The sequence below is a fragment of the Benincasa hispida genome, chromosome 9 (genome assembly GCF_027475165.1).
Source record: "Benincasa hispida cultivar pf3 chromosome 9, pf3_genome.v1.1, whole genome shotgun sequence".
Lineage (NCBI taxonomy): Eukaryota > Viridiplantae > Streptophyta > Magnoliopsida > Cucurbitales > Cucurbitaceae > Benincasa > Benincasa hispida.
The window spans coordinates 93,954,001-93,970,305 of record NC_143486.1 but is presented as its reverse complement, the minus strand read 5'-3'; the positions used below and the strand labels follow the sequence as shown (position 1 = coordinate 93,970,305).

Here is a 16,305-nt window from a genome sequence, read left to right as displayed (position 1 = left end):
CTAGTAGATATACTTGGTTGTTATCGTCCATGGAAACCCCGATCAACATGGCCCCTTTGTATTTTCATTTCAAATGTGATTCATTAACAATTATCACAGGCCGACAACTTGCAAAATCTCTAATACAAGGCCCTAATGCTATAAACATGTACTTGAAATGCACATTATTTTCAAGTTCGATTTCAAATCTTGTACCTGGATTATCCATTTTTAACGCTTCATCATATGCATGTAAAACAGCGTACGACTCTTCTGGAGTACCCCTGGCGAGAGCATAAGTGGTTTTCCTTGCACGCCACTCCTTATCGTAACTTATGTTTACGTCAGACTCTTTCCTCATATCCTCAATGATGTGACGAGGTTTATAAACACGTTCTATGTCTGTAAACTTGACTTTGATTAGTTCACCAACTACCGCAGTCGTTGCTTGTCCATGGTCATGATTTAAAATTCTAATAGAACATGTGTGTGACCACATATACTTTGTGATCTTAAATATGTCACACCCTGAGATTTTCACTGCACGAAGGCTCCACTTACAATTATCCTTATACATTTTAAACAAAGATTTAGTTGACTTCCTTACCTTATATTCAAAATGATTGTTTATGAACAAAATAGACAATCTCATTTAGGTCATCGGCCCAAACTTTCTCGAATTGATTGAGCGATGAGAAGAAATGAAAACTTTGGACCAAAATTTCTACAATTTCGATCGAAAAATCTTACCCAGTTTAAGTTTTTGGACCATTAAGCCATCCAAATAGAATTTGGTGACCCACGAATCAGTTTCGTACACAAATTCAATACAAGAAGATCGCCAAAATTCTAAGAATCTGACTGCAATGCAACGAATAAAGCCGAGGAACAATTAAAACAAAACTTGCTAATAATCCCAATTAAAAAAATCTCAGCTTTCTTCAGTCAGCAAAAAGGTCAACACTATGGCTGCTTGACCTCTAAGCGCAGTGCTTTGATTGCCTTCTCTTTACACTGAGTTAAAGAGGAATAAAGAATTCCACTCGCGATTCTCTTCCAATTCTCATCTATTAAGTTAAACCCCTTTTCATTCCAAGCTAAACCACCCAGTTTTCTAGAGGGCTTCTCCGTTTTAACATAGAAATAGCTCCAATGGCAACGGTATCAGATGTGGGTGTGAACGGAGAGAAGAGGGCTAAGATATCCCCTGATTTCTTGGAGAGTAAGGGGGTCCAGGAAACTAAGGCTCTACTTTCAGAGCTGTGCCGCCATTTTTATGGGCTTGGATGGGTTTCTGGAACTGGCGGCAGTATCACCATCAAGGTTCATGATGACGCTATTCCCAAGCAGAATCAGCTCGTCGTTATGTCCCCTTCTGGTTTGATACTTGCATCCCTCTCCCCCTTCTTCCTTCAGATTATCTGATTTATAGTGTTTTTTTTTGTTTCCCCATTTGTTTCTTTTGGTCTATGGAGGAGTTTTTCAAGGTCCATCAAGTTTTTGTTTGTTTCTCTGGTTTGCATCCATAGTTTTTTGCTCCCAATTTAATGGGGATTTGCTATCAACTCCTTTTGGGGTTATATTCTTTTCGTGTTGTTTAATCCTTGGTTTGCAATTTCTGTGCTCTAAGCTGCATTCAGCAGTTGCTCTTTAAGCTAGTTATTAGAACTTAGACTATTTGTATAGAGGTATTGTGTGTGAGCACAGATTCCTTATTTGATCATGTTTCATGCAAGGGTATCTGACTTTCTGGAGGATGATGATGTTAATCTCTGTTGCAAAATGCTTGTTGTGTATTTTATGCTATCTACCTTGTCATTTGCTAGCTTATTTCCTTGATAAACCATGATTTTTGTGTCTAATTCTTCGTGGCAGTGTCTCTGTAAAACCAACTGTTTGTTATGTTTATATTGGTCATCTGGCATGGTTTTCATACCAATTTATCACTCATTAATAGGCGTTCAGAAGGAGCGGATGGTACCAGAGGACATGTATGTGTTATCTCCAGATGGTTCTGTTTTAGCTTCTCCTACTGTGAAGCCATACCCACACAAGCCTCCAAAATGTTCGGACTGTGGTCCCCTTTTTATGAAGGTTTTGATTTCACATTCTTCTGCTACCATGCTGATGTGCAATTTCTTGTTCATTTTGTTCATTAAGTCAGACGACACGTTACTAGCATTTTCTGTTAAATCAGTTAAACTTCCAAGAGCTGTGCATTCTTGTGTATATATTTAATTTTTGTGTTTGTACAACACAATGATATATAGGTGAAAATGTCAAAGATTCTTATCAGTGGGTACAAAGAAATCTCTTTTTGATTTATCTGAATTTGGGTCTCTATAAGGGACAGAAAGATAATCTAGCATAGAACCAGTCATTTAAAACTTACAAACTATGACAATTTTCATAGTGATGTTATACTAGGCTGGTAGACAGCTGAATCTAAATTTCCACTATAATTCAGATAATAAAACATCTTATCTTCATTAGCTGGATTACGTTGACGAATAAATGTTTCTTTCTCCTTTCCCCCCTTCCAAATTGAATGCAGCTGGGTTACATTTTGTAAAAAAAAAATGTGTGATGGGTGAGATGCAGCGTGACTTGAGGCTATGCTTCACAATAATGTGATAAAAATTATTTCTAAATCGGTGGATCTTATGTTTTTAATGAAGGTCTAAGAGACGTAGTGTGATAACTGCTAATGTTTACTGCAGTATATGGAGAATAGTAGTCAGTCTCTGCTGACTAGAGCCTTCTTCTGTTGTTCATTTCATCACCATATTCTTCTTGTAGAAAAGATCCTCGCATGAAGCTGAATACTATGGTGCCTTTCCTTATTGGATGCACGATACTTGTTGCATTAATAAGAAAGTTTAATTATAAAGGTTTACTGACTTCTTCAGTCGGGTTGACCACTTTCTAGTTTTAGATTCTTGATTGTGTAGCAGTTGCGAGATTAATATCTGATAATTTTTCTTTTTTCCCCTTCCAATCCAGGCATATCAGATGCGAGATGCTGGAGCTGTTATTCACAGTCACGGGATAGAATCATGCCTTGCAACAATGATCAATCCATCAGCAAAGGAATTTAGAGTGAGTTTTTACTTCTTGGCATTTATTAACAAGGGTGAATGTTGTGTGTGCCTGATCCCACAAAATTTTCCAGTTCATGTCCACCTTTGTCCAGATCTGCTTAAATTCTTTGAACCTGGATGAAGGCTATATGATGATGAACTGCCTTTTGTATGAATTATTTCTAGCTCTTTAGACTAATTATTCTTTGGTTGATGCTACCATGAGTACTATCTGGACTTGTAAAGATGCCTGTAGGAGGTTAGCTAAATATTCTGCAAAGAAATATGGTATAGATGCAAAATGTCATGATGATCACATGGGAATATAATATTGTAGTTGTGAGCTCGTGAGAGATTTTTGAGTAAATGTATGTAGAAATTTGGTCATAAGATAGATGATTCTACAATAAATTGTTATCAACTGAACCCACTTGAATTCAGATCTAGAAAACGAAATTAACAGTCATCTTTATTTGTGTAAAAGGACCTGTTTGTAATCTTCAAGCTAATATTCATAATAATAAAAGGTTATAAAATTAAATTTCCAATGATGTTTATCTTCATTTGAGGAGAACATTACACAGATGAGAGCTGGGCCAAAAAATTAACTGGTGTTTTAGCTAGCATAACTATATAGTTGCATATAAACCTGTCGAGCATAACAGTCTAAGAGTAGTTTTAGAAGATAGTCACGAGGCACACTGAAATATAATTCAGCAACATGTGAAATTCTAGAATGAAGACAAGAATATCTTTTTATCCTGTTAATTTCCTGTTAATTACGGGTTTGTTTCCTGTTGTAATTCTGGATTTATTTATTATTATTATTTTAATTATTCCTTACTATTATTACTGCAGATTACTCATATGGAAATGATCAAAGGAATCAAAGGGCATGGTTACTATGATGAACTTGTGATCCCAATAATAGAAAATACAGCTTATGAATATGAGCTCACAGAATCTCTAGCTAAAGCAGTAAGGAGTTGTGATGCTTTAAACTTAAATCTTATCTGCTGGTTTTTCTTGTTGGTCCTCAGGAGAATTAAGAAGGGGGCCAATGATAAGCAATTTCCACTTAACAAATGATAGACTAATGCAGTCTTTTATTTGAAAATCAATTTACTAATTGATAAAGTTCCTACATGTGTATGTTGGGTGACTTAACCATACTTATCATTGTATCTTTCGAGTAATGTTGAACATTATTTTCCTATGTAATAACTACTATGCCATTAAATGAAAATGATGGAGTTATTGATATTGATTGATTAATGGAATAACCTTTCATTGTTGATAAATGGCAAAAAAAAATTTCTGCCAGTAGAAAACCATGCATACTCTGTCAAGTGTTTATTTTGTTCTAAAATCATCATTTCACTAGTACACCACGATTAAGAGTAAATGCAATTTCCTTTGCTTTCTACAGATTAAAGCCTACCCGAAAACAACTGCTGTGCTTGTTCGAAACCATGGCATTTATGTATGGGGAGATTCATGGATCCATGCAAAAACTCAGGTTTGTTATACATGGTAGTTTAGGGCCAAGTCGGTATTTTTGACATCTTTTGGCTTGATTTCAAAATAGAATGGTTCCTGCTACCACTCTGGTATTGAAGTTTTGAGAAACTTGTGTTTATATTGCTTCAGCTGTACTCTTGAACAGTGATGAATGAAGTGCACCCAAGAAGGGACCAATTAAAAAAAAAAAAAAAAAAAAAAGATTGATGAAGTGCATCTATAATCTTCATTTTAGGATCCTATTGCATTCTGAAAATAAGATTTGTAAAATTTTAATCCTTGCCTACTCTTCGAAATTTCCAGCTTTATACAGTAATGGTCCAACATGGAAGGCAAGGGAAGATATTACATTCAATATTCATATACTCTCTTTCTGAATAGTCCACTCATTGTTTCAGGCTGAATGTTACCACTATCTCTTTGATGCGGCCATCAAGCTTTATCAATTGGGCCTAGACTGGTCTACTCCAAATCATGGTCCCATTCAGAAAGTCAAAGAAGTTGTCGTAGGTGGTTGCAACGATGGAGCATCTTCAGAGGTTATAGCTCCGATATAATCTAACGCATGGCAATTTGATTGTAGTACAATCTGTGTGTGGACTGTGGAGTGTGTACCTACATGTTTCTGTTAAATTAAATTGTTCTTTAATTATTTTTCTTGAGTTTGATATCATAAACTCTAAAGTTACAATTATTTTTTCGATAATTTTTTCTGCAGCGTTGCATTGTTCTTGACATAGAAGGAACTACTACTCCAATATCATTTGTGACTGATGTTCTTTTTCCATATGCTCGCAACAATGTCCACAAACATTTGTCTCTAACATTTGATACTGCAGAGACTAAAGAAGACATAAAGTTGTTGCGATCTCAGGTAAGATAGTTCTATTTAGGCATTCAAGAAGGTCACAAAACATATCTGGCGATGGATTAGGATATTTTAAAACAAGTCTCTTAGGAAATTTATTCAAATATGAAGAATGAATGTATGATAAAATGGTGGAGAAATTAAGAAGAAATGCCTTGTACGGATATCTTTTTTATTTAGAGAAAGCACACTGAAAGTTCAACATGGCCCTTTTACAGGTTTGAAAATTCGGGAGTATTAAAGAAAAGTTTGACCATAAATGGTTCAGTTTGAGCATAGTGAAAAAGTATTCTAAACTTGTGTGGTGAGTAACTTCAAAAATCCAATTGCAGGTGCAAGATGATCTGGAAAAAGGCATTGCTGGAGCCGTGCCTATTCCTCTTGATGATTCTGCAAAAGAGGAGGTTATTGCAGCTATAGTTGCGAATGTTGAAGGCATGATAAAAGCTGACAGGAAGATTCCTGCTCTAAAACAGTTGCAAGTAAGCAGAAATAATTAATGAAGAAAATAACTTACTTTTGTGGAACAAGAACTAACCTATAGCTTTGTTAGGGTCATATATGGCTAACTGGATTTGAGAACAATGAATTGAAAGGTGAAGTTTTTGAGGATGTACCAAGAGCTCTGGAAAGGTGGCATGCCTCGGGCATAAAGGTTTTATATAATACACTTTTCTCTCTTCCACATTTGCAACGCTGATGATTACAAGTTCTGATATGCCTATACTCTGCTCCATCTTGTCTTCTTTTAGTGTTTTTTCCCTTCTGTACAAATAGCACCAGCAACTTTTTCTATGATCACTTTCTGGAAAAGTATGATTAACTTCACCTCAAAGCACATTAACTAGAATATTGAGATTACTTTTACATACTTGACCAAACACCACGAGAAATTTGAAAATTACTTTTCTGTTGCCAAGCACCATGGAAATTTTGTTATGTACTTTCTAGAAGTAATTTTTCAGAAGTTACATCAAACTCATCCCACACAAAGTTATATCTTTTAAAAATCTATGTTAATGCTATGGTCACTATTCATAGATGGAACTACTGAGTCCCTGACCTTTATTCCAGTAATATCTATTTTTGTATTTCTGTAGTTTTCTTCTTTTTGTTGTCTAATGATAAATGAATCCTCATCCCTGAATACCGTTAGGAGTGATAATGGTTTATAATGGTTTGCTCTTGAAATATTTTCACTTCCCCTACGTCTTTTACTTATTTCAGTACTAACTCATTTGATTTTAGTTTCCAATAAAACCCCCTAGCTCAAAATTTTCCTTCTACAATTCTGGGAGCTTAATATGATGTTGCCATCCGTGTGATTACATACTATAAAGTTAGTTTTTGTTAGGAACCTTCCTAACAAGAACAGTACTCAAGAATATAGAATAAACTCAAGGGCAATTCAATTATAGAAATATAGGAAAACGTATTAAAATAGGCTATAAACTCACAAACAAAATAACAAGATAAACCTAGCTTTTCGAGAGGGTAATCTCTCCCAAATTCCCCAAAGAAAATTCCCACCAAATTCTTCACACCTTCCTACCACTCCCACTCCCACTCCTATTTATAGCAATATTCACTAACTAACTTCCTATCTAATTACTCTTATACCCCTTACTGATACCAATATTAATATTCTCCTAATAGTCCTACTATTTCTATACTAGGGGCCTTACAGTTTTACTCACAGTTAACTCCTCGTCGTCAAACTTTAGTAATAATCAACCAGATACCTCAAAAAATCATTGTTCTCTTTGTTCATCCGCATATTTTCCACTTCAAACAGAATTTCTTTAGTCTCAATGGCTTAGTATCTGGAATTACTTGCACCATCTTAGTAAGATGGGAGATAACCGAAGCAGCAGAAATCTATTCAAAGTTTTTATTCTCCTTTGATTGACATTCTTCATTTCTTGTACTCTCTTAATTCTTGCAATGTATGAAGACTTCAAGTTCATTTGTTACTGACATGACTGTTAACCATGGATGAATCTTTCTTTTCTAATAATGATAATAAAATGATTTTTGCAGGTTTATATATACTCGAGCGGTAGTAGGTTGGCACAGAGGCTTCTATTTGGAAATACAAAATATGGGGATCTGAGAAAATATCTGTCAGGATATTTTGATACCGCAGTGGGGTAAAACCTAATTTTACCTTTGATAATTTCCCTGTCAGTAGGATAGAATTACAACAATGACTTTACACTCTTATACAAACTACTCATTCTATGCTCTCAGGAACAAAAGAGAAACGCGCAGTTACGTCGAAATCAGAGAGTCTGTTGGCGTTGATAAGCCATCGGAAATTTTGTTTGTCACTGATGTTTTCCAGGAAGCTGTAGCTGCAAAAGCAGCAGGTATTTAACATCTTCTTCCTAACCCTTTTGCATGTATGGTTTGTTCTATAAAATTCTGCTTGTAAGAGTCATCATCTCCTTGGTATTGTTGGCTTCAAATGATTAAAAGTAAATAGTGATGAGTAATTGTTTTGTCATGAGACAAGTTTAAGAAATAATACCATCTCTGATTGACATAATGATGAAGGAAACAATCATAAACTCCAAACCTTCCTATCGAAAATTTGATACCTACGACTAACAAAAAATCGAGTATGATCAACCATGCAAACATCAAATGCATCAGCGATTCTCATATACAACGAACCGAGCGGGGACAAAGAACGCCCTTCCTGATTCATGGAATTAAATAGGGACACAACTTTTTTGTGTGGCGTGCATGCGCTCGCACTTGTCATATTGCTAACTGTACCACACTTGTTCTGTTCACTGTTTATGCCTTGTTACCTGATTGAGATCTCTTTTTTCAGGATTGGATGTGAATATATCGATACGACCCGGAAACGCTCCCCTTCCAGACAATCATGGGTTCAAAACCATTCAATCTTTTTCAGAAATCTGAAGAGCTGGTATGTGATTCTCTTTTTCCATATTGGAATGTACAATAAAGCTTGAGAAGATAGACAACTTGTCTCAAATAAATAACTTCTTCAACGTCTTTGAGTTTAAATGCAAGTTCTCATTGTCTGCAATGATAATCATAATTATTCTCCTGCATTAATAGTCCTCCTTTTAAGTCTTGTTCCTTGCTTCTTTCTCCAGACGATTGGTTAACGATACCTCAGACGAGTATGTATAGCGATGACACTCATCACAATTTTGTTTCCCTGTCGCTCACCTTTTTCGTGATTAGTTCCATTACCAAACTGATTTGAAAGTTGAGTTCTACCTTTGATTTTATTACAACGTCGCGTTCATACAAATAAGGATTGAATTATCTTACACGAAATAACAAATGCAATTCTAGTTTGATGTATGATCTCATTCAACTGATAAGGGGCCTCTATCAAATATAAAGTTCTCTGCAATCTATTTTCTACTTTGGTCTATGGATTGTACTTATTAACCAAAATGACAATAAATTTGAGGTTACAAGCCATCCCTAATTTGTTGAACTCTAATGCTATAATTTTATCTTTTAATGAAGGGTTCTATAAAAGGAAGCTTAACCAACCAAGCTATCTTAATTAATTACTCTTTGAGGTCCATATTTTTATACCATTGATATTCCAAGAGTACCATACGACGGGTCAACATTGTTTTCTGTTTTCTGTTTTTTGTTTTTTTAGGATAAGGTTTATTTTTATGTTCATTTGACTAAATTAAGTATAAAAATCTCACTCCAATTGTAAATTTTTGTTACTCATTTTAGTACAAAATAACTCTTGTTGCTTAATTGCAATTAATGAAATGAACAATTAATCTATTGGAAGTAATGCAATATTATGCTAAAGATCATTTCATTAAGATCTCAAGACTTGTCAATCTGTATAGTTAAGTTGCAACCAATATCCATGTTAGTGTTAAACACAAAATTGGTGTAAAGTTCTATTACACATAAAATTCAAATTCACATCTAATATATCAATTAATTTTAAAATTTTAAACACAAAATTCAAAGTTTAAAGATCAATTAAAAACATAATTGAAATTTTAGAAACTTATTAAATAGTTTTAAAAATTTAAACACAAAATATATGTAAATTTTAAAATTTATGGACTAAACTTATATATATATTTTTTTAAAAAAAAATTGGAAATTTCCCTACTTTTATCATTTCATAATCTCTCTCTTAAATTAGTTATTTTCTAACACTTTGTTTCCATCTCTTTAACAAAGTTGTTCGTTTTGGTGCTTTATTTTGGATTATGTTTTGACTAACAATTCATTGTGCTTACAAAGACGATACATAAAAATAAAAAGTTAAAAAGACAACTTTTGGTAAACCATTTATTTTTTTGTTTTTGGATTTTGAAAATTAAGTCTATTTCCTTCATTTTTTTTTACAATGATTTGCATCTTTCTTAAATATCATAGTTGAATTTTTAGCTAAATTCAAAAAATAAAAACAAATTTTTTAAAAACTACCTTTTTTAGTTTTCAAATTTTGGATTGGTTTTTTAAACTATTGGTAAAAAGTAGATAATAAAAGAAGAAACTTGGAGGTAGAAGAACAATTTAGTGGTGAAAGTAGTATCTATAGGCTAAATTTTCAAAAACAAAAACACTAAAAACCAAATCGTTATCAAACAAGACCTAAATTATTCAAAATAACCTAAGAACTTCATTTTTATCTTGAATTTTGAAATTTGTTTCAAAAAATAAGCTTGAACCATAAAATTGGATTAAAAGGCTAAATTTTAAAAATGTCTTCCTTCACTCAATATTAATTTTGACTTTTGTTAGAATGATGGACAAAAATTAGGAACTGAAATAGTTTGGGACTCAAACATGTTGGAATCATTGAAGGTGGTAATTATTGAATTTTGATTTCTACTTCAATAATAGTTTCAAAACATTCATGAACAATATTATAAATTTTGAAAGAATAGGGATATTCTAAGAAAAAAAAGTGGTATTATATATATATATATATATATTAAAGAATGGCAATTAATTTGGCTGTTTATGTGTAAAAATTAGAAGACATGCATGATATTATTTATAACTTTATTATAAAAATTAAGATTATTGTAATCATATTTTCATCTAAAAAAATATCATTAAAATAATTTATCCAGTAAATTTTTATAGATCAACTGTCATATCAATTTTGTCTTAATGATGTTGTAAATGATGTCACATATATATTCCAATTTTTACACATAAGTCGTTGCATCAGTTATTATTTTATTTTAACAACAACAAAAAACCCCTTCAGTTGTATTTTGGAACAAATTTGGAAGTTTAATGATTAAAATAAAATCTTTTGAAATCAAAGAACATAATTAAAGAGGCAACATTTACCCTATTAAAAATGTAATAGATCAATGAGAATAAAAAAGATGGTCTCCATTTGATTACTTTGCCCCACATCCAAATCTTTATGAAATAACGCAATCTGATTGATTAATAAAGAGTGTCCAATTCGATTGCGTTTGAGAATTACGTCATATAGTTATTGTTACCGTTATAGCTATCATTACAACTACCATTATTGTTACTATTACAGCTGAAAAATTATCAATTTTTACATCTTTACCGTTACTGTTACCGTTTGATCCTTAAAGGTAAAAGTAATGGTAATAGTAAATTTAATAAAATTTATAATTTTAAATAAATGCGATCAAAATCATTCCAATTACATTTGCGATTCAAGCTCATTACAATTGATCCATTAATGAAATTTCATTAGAATTATAGCAATTTTCATTACGGTTCGATAAACGTGTCCTTATCTCAATCAATAGTATTATGTATAATTTAATCAATAAAAATATGAGATGCCTTTTTATATACATAAAAAAAAATAATAATTAATATTGTTATGTTGACTTAAAATTATCATATCATAAAATCATTATAAATGTTTGAGTCCTAATTGTGCAATTTTAAAATTTAAGAACTATTTTGATACAAATACGAAATCTCAAAAATCAAAAGTGTAATTTAATCCATCATTAGTTACTCTCTACTACATTAGTATTGTCCAAACGGAAGCTAAAAATTCACACTATCTTTATGTCATGGTTGTTGATCACAAAAAACAAACGTCCTTGACTAAAAAAAATTATTTTTAAATTATTAAGTAGATGGAAACTAAATAGAAATTTAAAATAGACATAGTTCAATTGGTATATCATTTATATTATCAACTTCAAAATTAGAGGTTCGATTCTTTCATTCTACGAAAGAAAATCAACTCAACCCACATAAACTAAGAAAATATTCTTATATATTAGCAATTGACGAATAAATATGAAAACAGAGGCACATGAACACACAACTTATTGCCTAATTTCTATTTAATTTTGCCAAACACAGCCTAAATGCCAACCCTACCCTTTGGAATCAATCTAATTGAAGAAAGTTTTAAGCAATTTTGTGATTGATCATTATTTTGGTAATTCCCATGACATCTAAAACTGACAACAACAATTGACTTTGATTGTGTGGTTGTTATTTTCTATACCACTTTATTATTTTAAAAAATATTTACATTTAAAAAAAAAAAAAAATTCAAAACACAAACACTCTTGAAACATTTTGTTATAAAATATAAATATTTTTAAAAATTTTCTATTTATAAGAACTTCTCTTATTTTTTAATTGAAATTAACATTTGACTTCTCTTAACAATACTCATCAGTGAATCCTACATTTTGACTCGCATATAGAATTCATATTAATATAGTTTAAAGAGAAACTGTAAATTCTATTTTAATTTTTAAATTTCATACTAATTTCATTTTAAACCTTACTATATACGATTCATGAACTATGATTTGAAAGAAAACAATTTGGTTATTGTTCTTAAATTTACATAGAATCATACAAAAGCTCAAATATATATAATAATTAATATCTCGTTTGATAATCATTTTGTTTTTGAAAATCAAGTCTATGGATACTATCTCCACCTCAAATTTTTCTCATTTATTATCTACTTTTCATCGATGATTTAAAAATCAATTTTTTAGAACTAAAAAAAATAGCTTTCAAAAAGTTATTTTTGCTTTTTGAATTTGGTTAAGAATTTAACCATTGTAGTTAAGAAAGATGTAAATCATCGTAAAAAATATAAATGAAATAGGTTTAATTTTCAAAAAACAAAAACTAAAAACCAAATAGTTATCGAATGTAACCTAAATAAATGATATAGCTTCGATACGATTCCCACCAACATGAGTGATAAATACAATGTGAAAACATAATAAGACACTAAAAATATATTTTTATGGAAAGTGATATAAAAGATAATATTTAAAAGTACCAAAATCAATTTAATATGACTTTTTTTTATCAAAATATTTTAAGAGTCATCAAGATTATTCTAGATAATATAATTAAACTATCTAAAAAATTAGGGACATACAACTTAAAAAAAATATTTTTAATCTCTGAATTTTTAACAGTTTAGTTATTAAATTTTAGTTAATAATGATTTAGTCTTTTTATCTTTTTAAATTTGTAACAATTTAGTTTTGAATTTTAATAAATAACAATTTAGTCTATGTATCCTATAAATTGTAACGACTTAGTCTCTATCGTGAAAAATATTAATATGGTTTAATGAAATTTCTTTTTTACACATATAAATCAATAAATTGATAAAGATTAAAATTTATTTATAAACTATAAAAACTAAGTTGTTACGTTACTAAAATTGACACTTAATCTCGATGAAAATTTTCATGATAAGAACAAAATTATTATAAATTGTAAATATAATTTAATAGTACATGGACTAAATTGTTATTTTCATGAAAGTTTGAGAACGAAAAGCATATATATATAAAAAGCATGATAAAAAGTTACCTTTAAACAGTTGGAAAAGTCATACTAAACTATCCATAGGACTTAAAAAAGGACAAAGCATTTGAAAATGTGGGGAAGAAAAATGGAAAAGAAATAATAATTGAGAGTTATAGAAGAAATTTAAAAAGAAAAGAGAAAACTTTTTTTTTTTGGTTTATTTTAAAACAGAAAAGACAAAAGAGTAAGAAAGGTATGGTATTTACAGCCCCAATTTGTAGAACAAAGATATCCACCAAAACAACGAGTGCAACTTCCAACCATTTTCCTTATGGATTTCCACCATTGTTTAATGCAACTCTCATGGACTGAGTCACTCATTATTATTTTCAAAAAACAAGACCCTAAAACAACCAACTTTAAAATGTCTTACAAATTTCAATGTCTAGTAGATGGGTGTTTTTTTAGATATATATTTGAGTTTTATGTGTAATAAGAATTTAGAGAATTTTTATTATTTCTATCCACAAATTTCTATATTTGAAAGGAATAATTTTGATGTGGAATGTGGGGGTTATATAGTAAAAGTGTCGTTTTACAACCCTTTCGAAGGTTGATAATTGGATTCAAACTAAATTCATGGTTCGATCTTATTCTCTCGCTACAGTACTTGTGGTTACCACTGCTTACTGACCCAATGAATAAAAAACAAGGCACAAATATTTTCTCACCAACTTTCCGGGAAAATGTTTCACAAAAACAGAACAATTGAAACAAAAAAAGCAAGATCAAAGTAAAATCGAAGTTCACGAAGAAAGGGGTTTACCATTTCCAATGGATTTCTCATCAAATTGTACAGTGAAATTCGGAACTAAGATCTCTCTCTTCTCTGCGTAACTTTTCCTTTTCAATCTCAGAGAATCAGTTCATCAAACCCAAACCCAGTTAATTGATCGACGATCATCTTTCTTTGGGAAGGAAAAATCAATCAAAAGTTACAAATCTCTACACAACCAAACCAAATAAACAAACCCTCGATTTCGTTACGAAGAAGACGAGGATCCAGAAACCCTAGGCGACGTTTCCGGGAACAGAGAAAGAAGCTGCGGCGGGTCGGCGGCTCTGGGGGTATTCATCGGCGATGGATGCAAGTAAAACCCCTTTTCAGCAATCGCTCTCTCCTCCTCGGACGAGCTCCCAAGCGACGGCGAGGATGACGATTTGTCGAACAAGGGGTCATCGTTCAAGGGCGTAACAGGGCTGAGAGCAAGGGAAGGGAAATCGAGGATACTGGGAGAGAGAATATCAACGTTACGAGGAGAAAAACCTGCCGCCGCACCGGAACCGGAGAAATTGGGGATTAGGGTATTGATCATGAGACTATTCTTGAGGTGATTCCTTCTTTCATAGAGCTTGAAACTCTGCTGTTTCTTGGGGGCGGTTTTGATGGGAGGAATCGGGAAGTTTTTGGAGGATTGAAAGGGGTCTTGAGAAGGAGAAGGAGAGGGAGGAATCGAACAGGGCTTTGAGGAAGACGGCGTTGGTGGGTGGTGCGGTGGGCGGGGAGACTCCGATGAGCCGGTGAGCATTTGAACGACGTGCTTGAAATTGGAGGTATCAGCTTGAACAAAAGTGGTGGGATAAGGGTTTGAATCAGATCTGGGGAGAAGCTTAGGAGGAGGAGGAGGAGGAGGATTTGAATTGATGGTTGTACTGTTTGGGGAAGTATTAGGAGAAGGGTTTCTTTCTCTTTCATGGGATGATCTTGTTGTCGAGGTTGAAGATGAAGTGATTTCCATTGATGGGGTTTCTCTGAAAATGTAATACAGCAAAACACAAGCACCTTTCAGAGGGGGTGGGTTTTGATTGGAGAGGATGAGAGAGAAAGGGAGAAGAGTGAGAAACAAGGTTTTTGATGAGGGAAAAGGGGAGGAGAATGGAGGAAGAAAAGAAAAAGAAAGGGAAAATGTTTAGCCTTTCTTTCCTTCTTTTTTTTTTTGGAGGGGTTGTGTATGAAATGTTTTTGTTGTCTCCTGTCTATTTCCTTCTCTCTCTTTCTCACTTTTATAATTTTTTTCTTCTATCTTTCAAAGTCTTCACTTTATTATTCTTGTGGGGTTTTGTTGAAGTTTTCTTCTTCTTTTTTATTTATTTTTTTTATTTTCATTTTTCAAGTTGTTTTAAATATTTTGAAAGGGTAAACCCATGAGAGTCTCAAGTCATTTTTCTTTACGTAGAACATGTAGAAGTTGAACACTTATGTTGTTTGGAGTCCGATCAAATAGAATACGGGGTTAGATGGTTTTTTGGGACTATTTGAATCCCGTTCACTTGGTTTGATATACATTCATACCAAGTTGTAATGTCATCGAGGTCTTCATGGTCTTACTGTTCCCTCAATATTCATCATATTGAGTTAAGTCTGACTATGTGGAGGATTAACTGGCTTATTGATGTCTAGTGGATCTTACCAAAGTTTCTTTCTTCATTGAAGAGGTGGCAGTTAGGGTTGGCAAAAATTCTCGCAGGTTCCTACCTCGATCGGGGCCGGGAATCTTCAGTTTGACTAGGAAAAGAAATGTGTCATCGATCAGGGACGAGACAGGGATTGACCCTACTCATAATATTTTTTTAATTTTTTTTTTAATAATATATATATATATATATATATATATATAATTAATTATTTTAGATTTCATAAAAGTTTAAGATAATTATATTATAAAATAAATTTTTAAAAAAAAGTAAAAGAAAAAAAAGGGTTAAAAGAATAAAACAGTAACTTTGCTATTATTAAAACGGGAAACGGAGCGGAGACAGAGATTATAAATCCCTATAGAGACAAGAACAGGGACGAGGAGTGCATTCCCGACTCCGCCCGCTCCGTTGCCAACCCTAGTGGTGGTGCATGAGATGGTTAATGTTTCCTTCTTCCATGTTGGCGTTTGTGATTGAAGTTTTAGAAGAAGAAACTATTTATGTACTCTAAATTTTTCGTTTCAAGTGGTTTATTAATTTTATAGCTCTAAATTATAATTCAATAAATAGTGGATTATGACTTCGTGGCTCTTC

At 32.4% G+C, this 16,305-nt stretch overlaps 2 protein-coding genes across 3 annotated transcripts; one reads left to right on the top strand and one right to left on the bottom strand.

The window, feature by feature from the left end:
* Positions 1-780: 780 nt before the first annotated feature.
* Positions 781-8,694, top strand: LOC120086357 (haloacid dehalogenase-like hydrolase family protein). Of its 2 annotated transcripts, XM_039042973.2 has the most exons (13): positions 781-1,357; positions 1,937-2,073; positions 2,983-3,078; positions 3,918-4,037; positions 4,489-4,578; positions 4,979-5,119; positions 5,299-5,454; positions 5,781-5,930; positions 6,002-6,103; positions 7,489-7,598; positions 7,699-7,817; positions 8,288-8,386; positions 8,580-8,694. In XM_039042973.2, exons 1-12 carry the CDS (start codon positions 1,132-1,134, stop codon positions 8,377-8,379), a joined length of 1,539 nt encoding a protein of 512 aa, XP_038898901.2. In that variant the 5' UTR covers positions 781-1,131; the 3' UTR covers positions 8,380-8,386; positions 8,580-8,694. The 2 variants fall into 2 exon arrangements, with proteins under 2 accessions (XP_038898901.2, XP_038898900.2); XM_039042972.2 differs by lacking the exon at positions 8,580-8,694 and having other exon boundaries at positions 8,288-8,534.
* A 5,344-nt stretch (positions 8,695-14,038) lies between these two features.
* LOC120085053 (VQ motif-containing protein) lies at positions 14,039-15,322 on the bottom strand. The gene has a single exon (XM_039040891.2). The coding sequence runs from the start codon at positions 15,030-15,032 to the stop codon at positions 14,277-14,279; it is 756 nt and encodes a 251-aa protein (XP_038896819.1). The 5' UTR covers positions 15,033-15,322; the 3' UTR covers positions 14,039-14,276.
* Positions 15,323-16,305: the final 983 nt, after the last annotated feature.

What these genes read in the sequence shown, in the direction of transcription:
- LOC120086357 (XM_039042973.2), top strand. Translation starts at nt 1,132, where the DNA reads ATGGCAACGGTATCAGATGTGGGTGTGAACGGAGAGAAGAGGGCTAAG. An exon ending in CGTCGTTATGTCCCCTTCTG is followed by an intron (nt 1,358 to 1,936) that starts GTTTGATACTTG and finishes ACTCATTAATAG; the next exon opens with GCGTTCAGAAGGAGCGGATG. An exon ending in TATTTTGATACCGCAGTGGG is followed by an intron (nt 7,599 to 7,698) that starts GTAAAACCTAAT and finishes CTATGCTCTCAG; the next exon opens with GAACAAAAGAGAAACGCGCA.
- LOC120085053 (XM_039040891.2), bottom strand. Translation starts at nt 15,032, where the DNA reads ATGGAAATCACTTCATCTTCAACCTCGACAACAAGATCATCCCATGAA.